General features: G+C 46.9%; 1 protein-coding gene across 5 annotated transcripts in view; it reads right to left on the reverse strand.

Moving 5' to 3' along the window:
- The window catches only part of TMEM241 (transmembrane protein 241), a 140,070-nt gene that overhangs the window by 45,484 nt on the left and 81,962 nt on the right, over positions 1–12,624 (reverse strand). For all 5 annotated transcript variants that reach the window (XM_058277548.2, XM_058277545.2, XM_058277550.2 and 2 more), the window contains 3 exons: positions 11,847–11,881; positions 4,307–4,376; positions 304–397 (listed from right to left, as the gene is read on the reverse strand). In XM_058277548.2, the coding sequence (XP_058133531.1) occupies positions 304–397; positions 4,307–4,376; positions 11,847–11,881 (199 nt within the window). The remainder of the gene's footprint in view (positions 1–303; positions 398–4,306; positions 4,377–11,846; positions 11,882–12,624) is intronic.

Below are 12,624 nucleotides of genomic sequence, written 5' to 3' on the forward strand. Positions count from 1 at the left end.
TGCTAGAGGAGTTCAGATTCAGAGCTGGAGGGTCCTTAGAGACTTTTTGGAAAGCCTCTCTTTTTCAGACAGGAAGTTACAGGGCTCACCCAGTGCCACCTTCCAGGAGTGGGATAAAGACTGAACATGTAATGTTGCGAGAACAGGTGGAAGGTCTCAAATTGTCACCTGAGTGAAGGAAGGACCAGGCTTAGGGCCAGTGACCAGAAATGACGTCACGAAGGTCAAACTTTACATTCTACAGGCTCTGAGAATACGGGGTACACAGGCTCCTGAGAGGTTTTTCCCACACTCTCCTCTTACCTTAGCAAAGAAAATCCAGGCTGCGCACTGCCCTGGGGCCATACATCTCTTTAGCTTCACTGTACTGAACATGAGAAAGAATCCTAAAAATCCACTGGAAAGAGAAAATAGTCTTTTGTTAGGGAGGCTTGTCTTACTTAAGCCAAGCTGACTCTTTTCTGCTACATTTTACCAGCAATTTCTAATTATTACACAATCGATTTCATCTGTGTTTTCTAGTGATCTCTGGATAAAACACAACTTTTAAAAAAAAAAAAACAAAGCATTAAGTTCGACTTTTCCAAGGAGCAATTCACTGGAGGTGGGGAGGGGAGAGATTTGGGAGGTCTCTGGCTACACCATAAAAGAAATTATGCTTCCTCCCACATTATTTCTGGAGTTTGGTGCTTGCCAACGTGGAGCTTCCATTTTCTTCGAGCAAAACAAACTGCCCGGAAAAGGCCTCCAAAGGGAAATTCCCCACGTGAGATGAGAGTGTCTGGACCAGGCCCGGGGCTCAAGGCAAGGACCAGAAGCTCTAGGGGCATACGTGGTTGAGAAGTCCCTGAGCCAGGCAGACCTCCCCAGAAGCTGCCTTAGGACTGAACTACAAGAGCCCAGGGCACAGAGCCTGAGGATGGGGCAGCGCCTGGGCAGCTACTCAGCGGCTGGGACTGGCAAAGGTGCCGGCACAGCTGCGCACAGGAAGTAGCGGCCCACACGGGAACCATCTTTGAAAGTGTTGCTGTGTGATCAAAGCCAAAGCAAAGGGAGTTGCAGACAGAACGGTCACTCTTCGTGACATTCAGAGGAAGGACAACTGGGGAAGAGAGTGTAAAGGCGAGGCCTCGAGGGGAAGGCTGACTTCCTGCCAATGCAGGCAAAAGGGGGTCTTGAGTGTGGCTCTTATGTAAACCTGAAAATTGAAGAGGTTTAATCATAGTTGCACCCCAAGCCAGAGAGGCAGATGACATGAGTTACACTTCACCTGTACCCCCAGAACCTGAGTGGAAGGCGTCCAGTCTGTTGTAATCTCCATAGGCTCTATCCAATATGGCGCCTTCGTCATCAGAGGCGCTGAAGGAATGTGCGTCAGTCAGGCTGAACAGAAAGCAACTTGAACTAAACACACCGCAGACCGAGTCTCGCAGAAATCGGTACCTCCACTTCATTAAGTTAAATTAGTTCACAGCACATCTTTGGGGCAGGCATTAGGCTCCCACCGTGTCCATTTCAGCATATTTGTTCAGATTGGCACCTGCAGCTGTGGGAGACTGGACAGCTAGGAATTAAAACATCAAGTCACTCACGCCCAAAAGGCAAAGAGGCCTCTGGGGGCCAGCAGCAGGCTAGAGAGCAAGTGACCTGAACTTCTATTCTGGGCGCTGCTCACTGACCCTCATCCCTTGACCAAATCTCCCATTTTCCTTCTTTCAGTATCTATATTCTTAAAATAGGAATGAACATAGTGATCTCCTCATCCTACTTTATGGAAATCAGAGACTTTAAGGAAAAAAATCTGACTTAATTGACAAGGGAACTGAGGCACAGGCACCCCTAGAACCCCGATTTCAAAGCTGTCCAGACAGTTCTGTCTCTACCCCATGTGGAAACAGGCTCATGATGCCCCTGTGCCTGGGGCTGCTGGGAAATGAGGAGAGAGAGTTGAGGCATTCAAAGCCCCAGGGCTCCTCTTACAGCCTGTTCCATCTCCCACTCCTCCTTCCCTTCCACTTCTTCCTTTCCTCTCTCCCTCCAGCCAGAGAAGGGGGATGATTCCCCTTGGCCTTGTCCCTGCAGCTCAGGTTCTGTGCCAGGATGAAGCCACTTCCGGGCTGTGGCTGACCCACTCATGACGTAACATGCATGTATGTGAACCACTTCTTAAGGTCTCATGGACCCCTTACCTTTCTCCTGCCACTTGCAGCAACTCTCCCCCTGCTACAGAGGCAGATCTCAAAAGCAGGAGAATCCCGGAAGTGAAGGAGCCCGGGGCTCCCAGTTAATGGGGTCTGCAGGCCCTGGCTACTACTGTCCCCTCAGGTCTCCGTGACCCCCTGGGAGCTTCCCCAGGACTCCTGAAGGTGACACGCCTCCATCTGAGATGTGGTCCTGGAGGAGCCAGGAAATGACGTGGGGAAAAGCCAGTGCATCTTAGGGGAGGTCAAGCTTCATACTGAAGCCAGGGGGTAAAATGCAACAGAGAGTTAAATCAATTCAAAAAAGGTTTCCAATCTTTAAAATGAAAAACTTGACTCCTTCTGTTGGGTTATAAGAAAGCTGCAGTCACCCCATAAGGCTAACGGCCGCAAACTGTGCTGCTCCATTCCAAATAACATTTGTTGACCTCCTCTCCCCACCCTGTTTGCCCATGTGCCAAATAACCAGACGCGCAGGAAAACAACCCACATGCATCAGTGCATTACAGCTCAGCGGGCAAACCCTGCTGAGGGGCGAGAGAATGTGGCCCGAGCAAACGGAGCGGCCCTGGGAAGGTGAATTCAGGCAGTGCTTTCTGGAAACTCTTCTGAGGGTGACAGAGAAATCATTCTGAGGCCTCAAATGCACAAAATACTCTATAAAATTCTTTTTTTTTTTTTTGACCCCACATACCTGAGGGGCATGACTCCATATATCAGCTTTTACATCTCTGTAAGGAATCACTGCCCAAGGTACCACTTTACAAGTGTGGGAGGAGAGAGCCGACTTTTAGGTAGGAATTACTCATACTGTGTTGACATTTTAACTATAGTCACCTTCAGCAGATAATTTATTAGGCCAGGCACAATCTAAGGGCTTTACCTAACTTATTTAATACACACGATAACCTGCACTGGCAATATTTTTCCATTTTCCAGATGAGAAAACTAGGGCTTGGGAGAATGTGGCTAACATGCCCAAAGACCACACCATTAGCAAGCAGGAATGCCGGGATTCACCGGAGGCCTGCTCTTCCCACCCATATCAGAATACATGCTTTCAGGCTCCCCACAGAAGCCTTTCCACTTGTCAGCATAACGGAGTCAAACGTCACGGGGATCATGGCAGTCAAGGGGGGCAGGGTGGACGTGAAGGTCTGTGTACCTGAATGTACCCAGCTCACAAATCCCTTAGCATGTCAAGGGCAAACATTAATGGTCACCGTCACCACGTAGTCTCAACAGCTGCTAGCTGTCGGTTTCTGAAACGTGCTTCTCCGTGTCTTAGGGGCTCAGTGGAGGTTTTAGGGAGGTCACCTTCAGGCACAAGAAGGAGGCCGAGGTAGAAGCTGAGGCTGTGGGATTCCAGCCCAAGTCTTCCCTTGAACTGACTCCGTTTTCACCGTTTTATATAGGTAAGTTCTGGGTAAGACACGCATTGGAGAAAAAAAGGGGGGGGGGGCAATTCTATGGGAGACGGACCTGGCCCAGTGGTTAGGGCGTCCGTCTACCACATGGGAGGTCCGCGGTTCAAACCCCGGGCCTCCTTGACCCGTGTGGAGCTGGCCATGCGCAGCGCTGATGCGCGCAAGGAGTGCCGTGCCACGCAGGGGTGTCCCCCACGTAGGGGAGCCCCACGCGCAAGGAGTGCGCCCGTGAGGAAAGCCGCCCAGCGCGAAAGAAAGTGCAGCCTGCCCAGGAATGGCGCCGCCCACACTTCCCGTGCCGCTGACGACAACAGAAGTGGACGCAGCGGGTAGACACAGAGGACAGACAACCAGGGGAGGGCGGAATTAAAAATAAATAAATCTTAAAAAAAAAAAAAGTGGGGCGATTCTAGCTCTTCAGCAAAAGCTTGGCGGAGGAACTTTGCAGGAGAGGGGTCTTCACGGAACCCAGCAAGCCTGGGCAGCTGGGGGGAGCCAGTAAGCACCTGCTCATCGACCGATGAGCCACTCCGTCCCTGGCGCCCATGCCCCCCCCCCTCTTCTGCCACTCATTCAGGGAGGCGGCAAGGACACAGGACTCTACTGAGCCGACAGCACGGCTGACTACAGAAAACATGCAGGCTAACAGTGCAAGGGGTTTTATGAGTTAAAGATTACCTGGCACAGCAGGTGCTATGGAATCTGTAGAAATACAGGAACGGAAACTCGGGGACACGGAGGAGATCACCTGGGGGCACAAGCAAGGGTGAGTCAGCAGCCCCGCCCACCACCGGGAAATGGAAGGAGAGACTCTCCAGCAAAGCGCCTCCCTGAGTGCTCAGATGCCCAGCATTTAATTCACTCCAGGATTTCTACTGTTCTTGCCCTTGCCTTGTCATAATAATGGCCAGTTAGTGAGAGCTGCCCTGTGCCAGGCTGTGTGCTAAAAGCTTTATGTATGGTATCTCCTTCCATGCTCATGAACAATTCGCTTTTTTATAATCCCCGTTTTAACAGAAGCTCAGGGAAGTTAAGAGATTGGTCTACCACTACACAACTCTTGAACTGCGGGACCAGAATGTAAGCCCAGTCAACCCAAATCCAGGGGTCCTTCTTTACCAGGCGGCATCCCCACAGGAGGGCGAGCATAGGAAAAATCATCTTTTTAAAGATTCTTTTCTTCTTTTCTGCCTTGTGTCTGAAAAAAGATTGTGAATACATCCCTCCAACATCTTTGTTCACTTTTGTGTTTAATTACTGCACAGAAGGCACAGGGACCGGCCCAACTGTGCATACTCCTGTTATTCTAAGGTCCAAAGGGCACATTTATTTCTAGTGAAGTAAGTTCATTCTTTTAGTTCCACTTGGTGCAAGAGGAAATAATCACACATATTGGCTGCTTCTCTCTCTGGAATTTGAACTTGGTCACAAACAAGACACTGGGAGATTAAAAAAGCAGAAAGCCTCCCAAAAATGTCCCGAGAAAAGGAATTAAGCATTTCCACAGCAGATAACGTAAGCTTTTGAATCCTCCCAAATCTGGAATTTTTGAGACTCTGGAGGAGCCCAGCCTTCTAGACCCCCACTGCTTGGTCTGTCCCAAGTCCTGCCTGAACAGGTGGGAGAAGAACTGATTTTCCTAAGTATTCACAGCATGTGAGGTATGCAGGGGAGCAGGCAGGAAGTAGCTCCCCAGCGTTAAACTTACAAAGCAAGACTTTCGGAACAAAAGACACCTGGGTTTCTGTGCTTCTTCAGAGACCTAAATGATTTCAAACGATTGACCCACCTATTAGGAGGGCAAGTATTGAATTCCCTTTCTCCGGAAGGCTGTTCATTGTGATGGGTGCTATTCTGTTTTGTTTGTGTGTTTAAGAGGAGCCGGTTTTCTTTGGGACCAGGTTTTCACACGACCCAACCAAGTGGGTCCAGCCTTCTTCTCTCAGACAAGACTCCTCTGGGAACCTCCACTCCCTAAACGGGGCTTAGGTTGGTGACGAGACTCTGCAAACTAAAACATCAGCCTCAGACCTCTCGTGCCTAAAGAACACGATTTACTCTGAAGTCCCTTTCCCCACAGAAGCCACAGCTGAGGTAACCTCAGGCCCCCCTCTCCTGGAGAGGGCCAGAGACCCCACTTGGGCAGCTGAAGGGGGGTGTCCATGGGGAGTTTGCTCTCTGTATCTTTAACAGCTCTGCCTTTGGTTCTTGCCCTTTCCCAATTTCCCCCTCTGAGCAGCGAAAGTTGCCCTACAACCAGTGTGGTCATGAGGGAAGGGCCCGGAGGGAGACAAACAGCACGGAGACCCTGGCCACCCTCAGGCGCTGTCTCCTCTCCGCAGCTAATCTTTCCACAGAGCTGCTCCTAAGAGGTGAACGGACTCACAGGCGCCGGAGCTCAGGCTTGAGAGGGGTCTAGGGAGCAGGGGAGCCTGAAGGAGGCTGGGAGAGAGGAAAAGAAAGGCAAAGCATGGTTCTTGGTGAAAACAGTCCCACCCAAGTCCTGAAAATTACCCCATAAATTATTGAAGGAGGGAAAGAGAGGGACAGACGGAGGGGGAGGGTGGGGGGAAAGAGAGAAAAGGAGGAGGAGGAGGAGGAGAGGGAAAGGAAGAGAGAAGGAGAGAGAAAAAGAGGGAGAGAGAGAGAGAGAAGAGCTCACTCTTATTCTTGCGTCCTTTCTTAGGCCTCAATGCATTTCTCACACAGCACTTAGCTGGCCTCACATCTGTCTCTCCCCCTAGAACTCTAAAGTCCTGGAGAGTAGGGACTCAAATCTCAGTCATCATTTGTACCTGCTGCAGGGAGCACCTCCACCTCACCTGACATGTCACAAACTCTGCTGAACTGAAAGTAACCGAAAGGCCTAAAGCCTCTTGTTTTCCCTGGAGAGAATATTCCAGTTCCCAGTTGGCTCCGCTGGTCCTCAATTCCACATTGACCCCAAATCCTTCTACTCCGATGCTTTCAACCCACCAACTCTTGTTCCAAGATGGAGGGTGCACATCAACCTCTAAACAGCAGCTGTTAACCTCTGAGCTAGAAATACCCCCTGAAGATGCTGCGGTGCCACGCTGCCTGGCCCCAACCACGTGAGAACTAAACCCAAGAATCAACAAAGCTTATAAAGATGCCCAGAAGACAACACTCCTGCACTACCTAGTCCAGAACAGCACAACTGAAGCCAAAATAAAGTGGTTAAAAGATCTGAAAACATGTTTCGTGGCATCAATGTAGTTCATGCAATAAAGTGTGAGTTGAACCTCCATGCCTGTTCTCCTAGTTTAAATGCTGCTGACTGTGGGTGAAGGACTAAAGATTACAGAACATGAAACTGCCGCGGTGAAGACCATGGCACAATCTGACCATATTCAGGATTAACTGAAATTTGAACATCAAAACTATTTCCTCTTACCACATTTTAGACCTCAGAACTGGCAGAGAGATGGGAGCAGGTGTAGCTCAAGTGGCTGAGTGCCTGTTTCCCATGTGTGAGGCTGCGGGTTCAATCCCCAAAACCACCTCAAAAACAAAACAAAACAAACAAAACAAAAAGAACTGACAGGGAAATGGAAGGGTCAGCTCCAAGGAGTAATTAGGCTGCTCATTTCATCTCACACACAAGAAACAGACACCACCAGGTAACAAGGTCACTTCTGGGGCAGATTCCCATTGGTGGCCCTGCTCTCCTGGTTCCTTGAAATTTTCTCGAACACTTTTATGTTCAAACACAGAAAGAATTCCTCTGCTCTACTACTGCTTAGAACAGCCTAAGGGGAAGGGTGGTTCCTCTTCCCAAGCAAGAACTCAAGACTCTTGGAGCTTCTACAAGCATCTTGAGGTGAAAAGACTTGAGGGGAGTGGGGTCTACCCACACAAGAGGCAAGCTCAGGGCCTGAAGGAGAAAAGGCAGCAAGGTCTGTGCTTAGGACAGGGAAAGGTGTCTAGCAGAATCCCTACTATCACCAACCACTGCACCCCAGAGCTTGTGTCCTAAAGCCCATTATCTGCATTTACAAGAAAGCCTCTCTTCCTCTTCATTCTTGGAAGATTGAAAAGGGCAGCTTAGTCAAAATTACTATCGAGAGACCATTACACACCCACTAGTAATAGCTAAAATAAGACTGACAATATCAAATGTTGGTGGAGCAACTGGAACTCTCATACACTGCTGGGTGGGAGTGTAAAATAATACGACCACTTTGGAAAACTGGAGGTTTCTTAAACAGTTAAACATATATCTACTCTAAGATCCAGCAAATCTATAGCTAGGTATTTATACAAGAGGCATGAAAAACTAAGTCTACAAGAAGTCTTATATAAGAAAGTTCACAGCAACTTTTTTCATAATAGCCAAAAACTGGGAACAGTCCAGGTGTGCATCAACAGGTGAATGGATAAATAAAACGTGGTTGAGTCACACAGAGGAATTCATGGTAATAAACCAGAACAAACTAGTGGTATGCAAAACAATGTGGATTAATCTCTAAACCCTGTGCTAAAGGAAAGAGCCAGATCCAAGAGTACCTATTGTACTGCTCCATTTATACGAGGTTCTAGGACAAAACTAATCTATGGTCCTAGAGATCAGATCAGCAGTGGCTTCTGGTGGTAGGCGGAGGTGACTAAGAAGAGGCCTGAGGAAACTGTCTGGGGTGACAGAAATATTCTGTATTTTGATGGGGTTTGAGCTACATGGGTGTATACATTAGTCAGAGTTGATCAAACTTTTCATTTAATTTATGTGCATTTCATATATGTAAATTTTATCTCAATTTAAAAATGTTTTTAAAGTACTACCAGACAATTAAGATACAAGGAGAAAAAGAATGGGTGAGAAGAAACCAAAAAGAATCAAGCCCTGTTTTTTATTTTATTATTTTTTCATTTAAAATTTTTTCTTCCCTCTTTTTTTTTAAATGTTACATTCAAAAAATATAAGAGGTCCCCATATATCCCCCACCCCCCTCACCCCACTCCTCCCACATCAGCAACCTCTTTCATCATCATGAGGCCCTGTTTTACAATGTTAGAAATTATTCATAGAGCCTTCAAAAAAGGCTGTACCTGAGAACGCTGCCTCTTATTTTGATGCTCGGGCCAGCCTCACATCCGGGATGTTCTGACTGGAGCCATGTGGGGACTGGGCACGACAGAGCTCCCCACCCATACCAGGCCCAGCGGCAGGCATTTTGGGTGAACGGCTGGGGCAGCTTGGGGCCATGCACCCCAGAAAAAACATGTTATTTTTCCACTCCTATGAGTGTGAACCTGCTGTAAACAGGACCTTTTAATAGGGTTACTTCAGGTAAAGTATAGTTCAGCTGAACCAGGACTGGTCTTAATCCTCTGTCGCTGGAGCCCTCATAGGGAAGGCCACAGAGCGAGAGAAGCCACCAGGAGCAGCCAGAGGCTGGAAATCAACAGAACCTGGAGGAGAAAGGAGATGTTGCCATGTGCACTGTCATGTGATGGAAAAGCCAAGGAACCCTAAAGATTTCCAGCCAACTGGAAGATATCGACCCCAGGAGCGAGCCTTCTAGCATTTGAAATCATGAGACAATAAATTATTGTGGTTAAACCAATCCATTAAATGGTATTTATTCTAGCAGCTAAGAATCTAAAACAATAAGCAATCAAGCATTGTTCTTTAAAAAAGGGGGGGAGGAGGTTAAAGTACACATGGGTCCAACTGAAAAGCTAACAAATTGGCAGGCAGGACTTAGAGCCACCAATTACAGTAGTCCTTGAATAGTTCTGGAGGAGAGAAAGCATCCTCAGATGTTTTATTTTGTTTAAACTTTGTAACCAACTATGTACAAATCATTACCAGGACCCATCAGAGTGTTTAGGGCAGTTGACCTTGGCTTATAAAGCTGGGAAAACAAATCCCCAAGGGGTCCTTCAGATTCTGAGCTTCCACCATCTCTCACACCAAATTTCTCCCTTAGTAAGTAGGTCTGAAACTCCACCTGGCTTAGTCATTTGCTCAAACAATCAAATGTAAGGGCTGTCCTGTACCTGAGCATCTTCTGAAGCAATGGACTGCTGCCTACAGCTGTGCAGGTAGTACACTGCACAACTTCTGAAGGCAAGGCACTGTTTATAAGACCACAACTGTACGGGGTGGCCCTAGGTGTTAAAGTTAAAGCCAACCAAAACCTGGAGGTTTCCTTCTAATTTGGGTTTTACCGGCAACTTTACTACTCTACTCAAGATTATCTTCCTACTCAACAGTTCTCATCCAATCGGGCGTTCAAGGACAACTGCTACATCTGCCAAGGTTTTAAGTCAATGGCATTCCACTGACAGTGGAGTGGAAGGAGAAACGGGTGCAAACCTCATGAAGGCACCTTGACGCATGGACGTGATCACGCTGGCTGCACAGAGCAGCTTTACAAAAAGAGTGCCCTTACATCACTCAGTACACACAGAGGGAGGTGTGTTTCTCTGGGGCGCTCATAGGTTCGACACTGAACTTGGTACTGGTAGAGATGGAAGTGTCGGGCTTTTTCTGGAAGGCTGCCATCGGTCTTTGCATAACCCCACCCCCACCTTCCCTGAGGCTTTGGCAGGAGCCCTGTTAGGATGACCACCGAGGACCTGCAGGACTCCTGAGCCTCCAGCTTTGGGGCACTGGGGCACCTTAGCATCTCACAGCCAAGGAGACCAGAGCTGCCTCTGCTCTGACACCAGAACCCCAGAGAGTCTCATCAACACCAGCAAAGTTCTTTTCAGAAGCCCAGCTTTCTATACGAGGCTCTTTGAAGACACTGCCTCAGCCAGCTCAAACTACGACATACCAAAGTGGCAGACAGGGGTCCATCAGGGGAACTGTGTCAAGCGCCTCTGTGTGATCCCACAGGCACTATGAACCCCTATCCTCGATTGTTTACCTGCAATGGATTGACGTTTGCAGGGGGAGGAATGAGAGGTGAGCATCTGATACCCCTTAGTGTGTTTTTTCAAACTTAAACTATAATTTGAAGGAAAACTAGTCCTTACAAATATCCTTTTCTGGTGTAACTAAGCTTCAAGCAGACCCTCAAATCAAAGAGATTTCTTTTACTCCCTACACATTTTTCACTGAGATATAATTCGCATGCAATTAAATTCATCCGTTTAAAGTGTATAATTCACTCAGAAGACTTTTAGCCAACACCTACTCTCCAGATCATTGGACTTGCCTGGGATAACACATATCCCTCAAAATAGCAAGGATGTACAACTTCAAGCAAAACAGTTCCTTCCATCTGCCCATAGACTCTTAAGCCCTCTCTCAATCTGAGGCAGAGCAGGCATCACCATCCCCAAATCCTCAAGACTGAGGAATGAATAAACACAAGGGAGGAATGCAACTATGGACCACAGTAAACTTATTAATATTGTAGAAATGGAAGAATATTTAACGTTGATATAAAGATAGTGGTTACCAAAGGATCTGAAGGGAAAGGGAGGGAATAAGAGGTGGAACATAGGGCATTTTTAGGGCACTGGAATTAAGTGCTAAACCACAATGTAAACTATAGACTTTGGTTAGGAGCAATGCTTAAATATTCATCAGTTTTTAACAAATGTACCACACTAATGAAAGATGTTAATGTGGGAGGGAGAGGGGCAGAGTATATGGGAATCACCCTATATTTCTGATGTAACATTTATGTAATCTAAAGCTTCTTAGAAACAAAACAGAAAAAGGAAAAAAAGCAATATAGAGTAACTGAGGTAGCAACAGAATGGCAGTAAATTTCAAAACTGACTTCTTTAATCCGGAATTATGAACATCAGATGGCAAAATGTGATAAAATGTATAAAATTATGTCAGCAAGAAATAGGAGCAATATGAACGCTTTCACCAAATCCTTTTGCAATGGCAATTCTGAATTCTTGAAGAAGGAATTTTGGCAGCAGGCAAAGCAAGCACTATTTCACCCAATATGTAGTAAACCTGCCTGTATGTCTGAAGAGACACCAGATGAAAATATAGGAAACAAAATTCAAGAAGCATTAATAATAATAAATTCATGGGCAATAAGTTCATAATGGGTTATTAAGAGCAGTTTCAAATACATATACCATTCCTAACCTCTGAGTTTGACATCCTAAAAGAAACCACGTTCTCTTACAAAGCATCCCTTAGAGATATAATCAAGGCCAGAGCTCTGGGTTGAATGGACAATGTAGAACAGACATAAAATAACACTGACATGAAGTTTACCTGTGGGATGAGATGCAAAGGCCAGAAGTATCACGCTGCAAAAAAGAAAAAGAAAAAACAATTCCGCAAAGTAGTCAAGAAAGCTTCTCTCATACATAAACAAAAACAAAACAACAGGAACCCATAATTTTTTATTCATTCTACACGGAATTAAATTTTCCTAGAAGCAAATTATCTACTTGAATGGATTATCTCATCTTGTCTAAATCCAACCCTATGGTAAAAGTGTGAACATTTCTTGACATGCTCCATGTTTTAGCAAGAGGACTGAAGACAGCTGAGGACCTCAAGTCCCACTCTGAAAAATCAGCCCTGTTATTTCCCTTGGCCCCAGTTTAATCCTAATTACCAAACTCACTTAATATACAAAGAGTAAGCAAGACAAAGCAAACTTCAAATCACAAATAGTTTGCACCCCAAAATTAGAGGCTGAGTATGAGCTAGATACCTTTTTGCCTCAAAATAACTGGAAGGTACATGCCCAAGAAGCTGGCCCACGAGACAACCCATCCCATCTACCATGTGGCTGGAAACGACCCAGACTGCCTTCCGATGGATGTCCAAGTGGGGAAAGGATGAAAAGAATGAGGAAGAGTCTCTCTGACACGGGCCACCTTCGTCCTTGGTGCGTCCTGTCTTGCCCTCTGGAAGCTTTTCTTATTTGGTGCCTTCGTGCTGCCCTAAGCCCCCCACCTCTGCCCAGCCTTCACCTTCTGCATCCTCCTCAAGTACCCACCTCCTCAACCATCAAAACCCTCTCATGGCATCCAGGCAGCTG

Source organism: Dasypus novemcinctus, chromosome 16 (assembly GCF_030445035.2).
Source record: "Dasypus novemcinctus isolate mDasNov1 chromosome 16, mDasNov1.1.hap2, whole genome shotgun sequence".
Taxonomy (NCBI): Eukaryota; Metazoa; Chordata; class Mammalia; order Cingulata; family Dasypodidae; genus Dasypus; species Dasypus novemcinctus.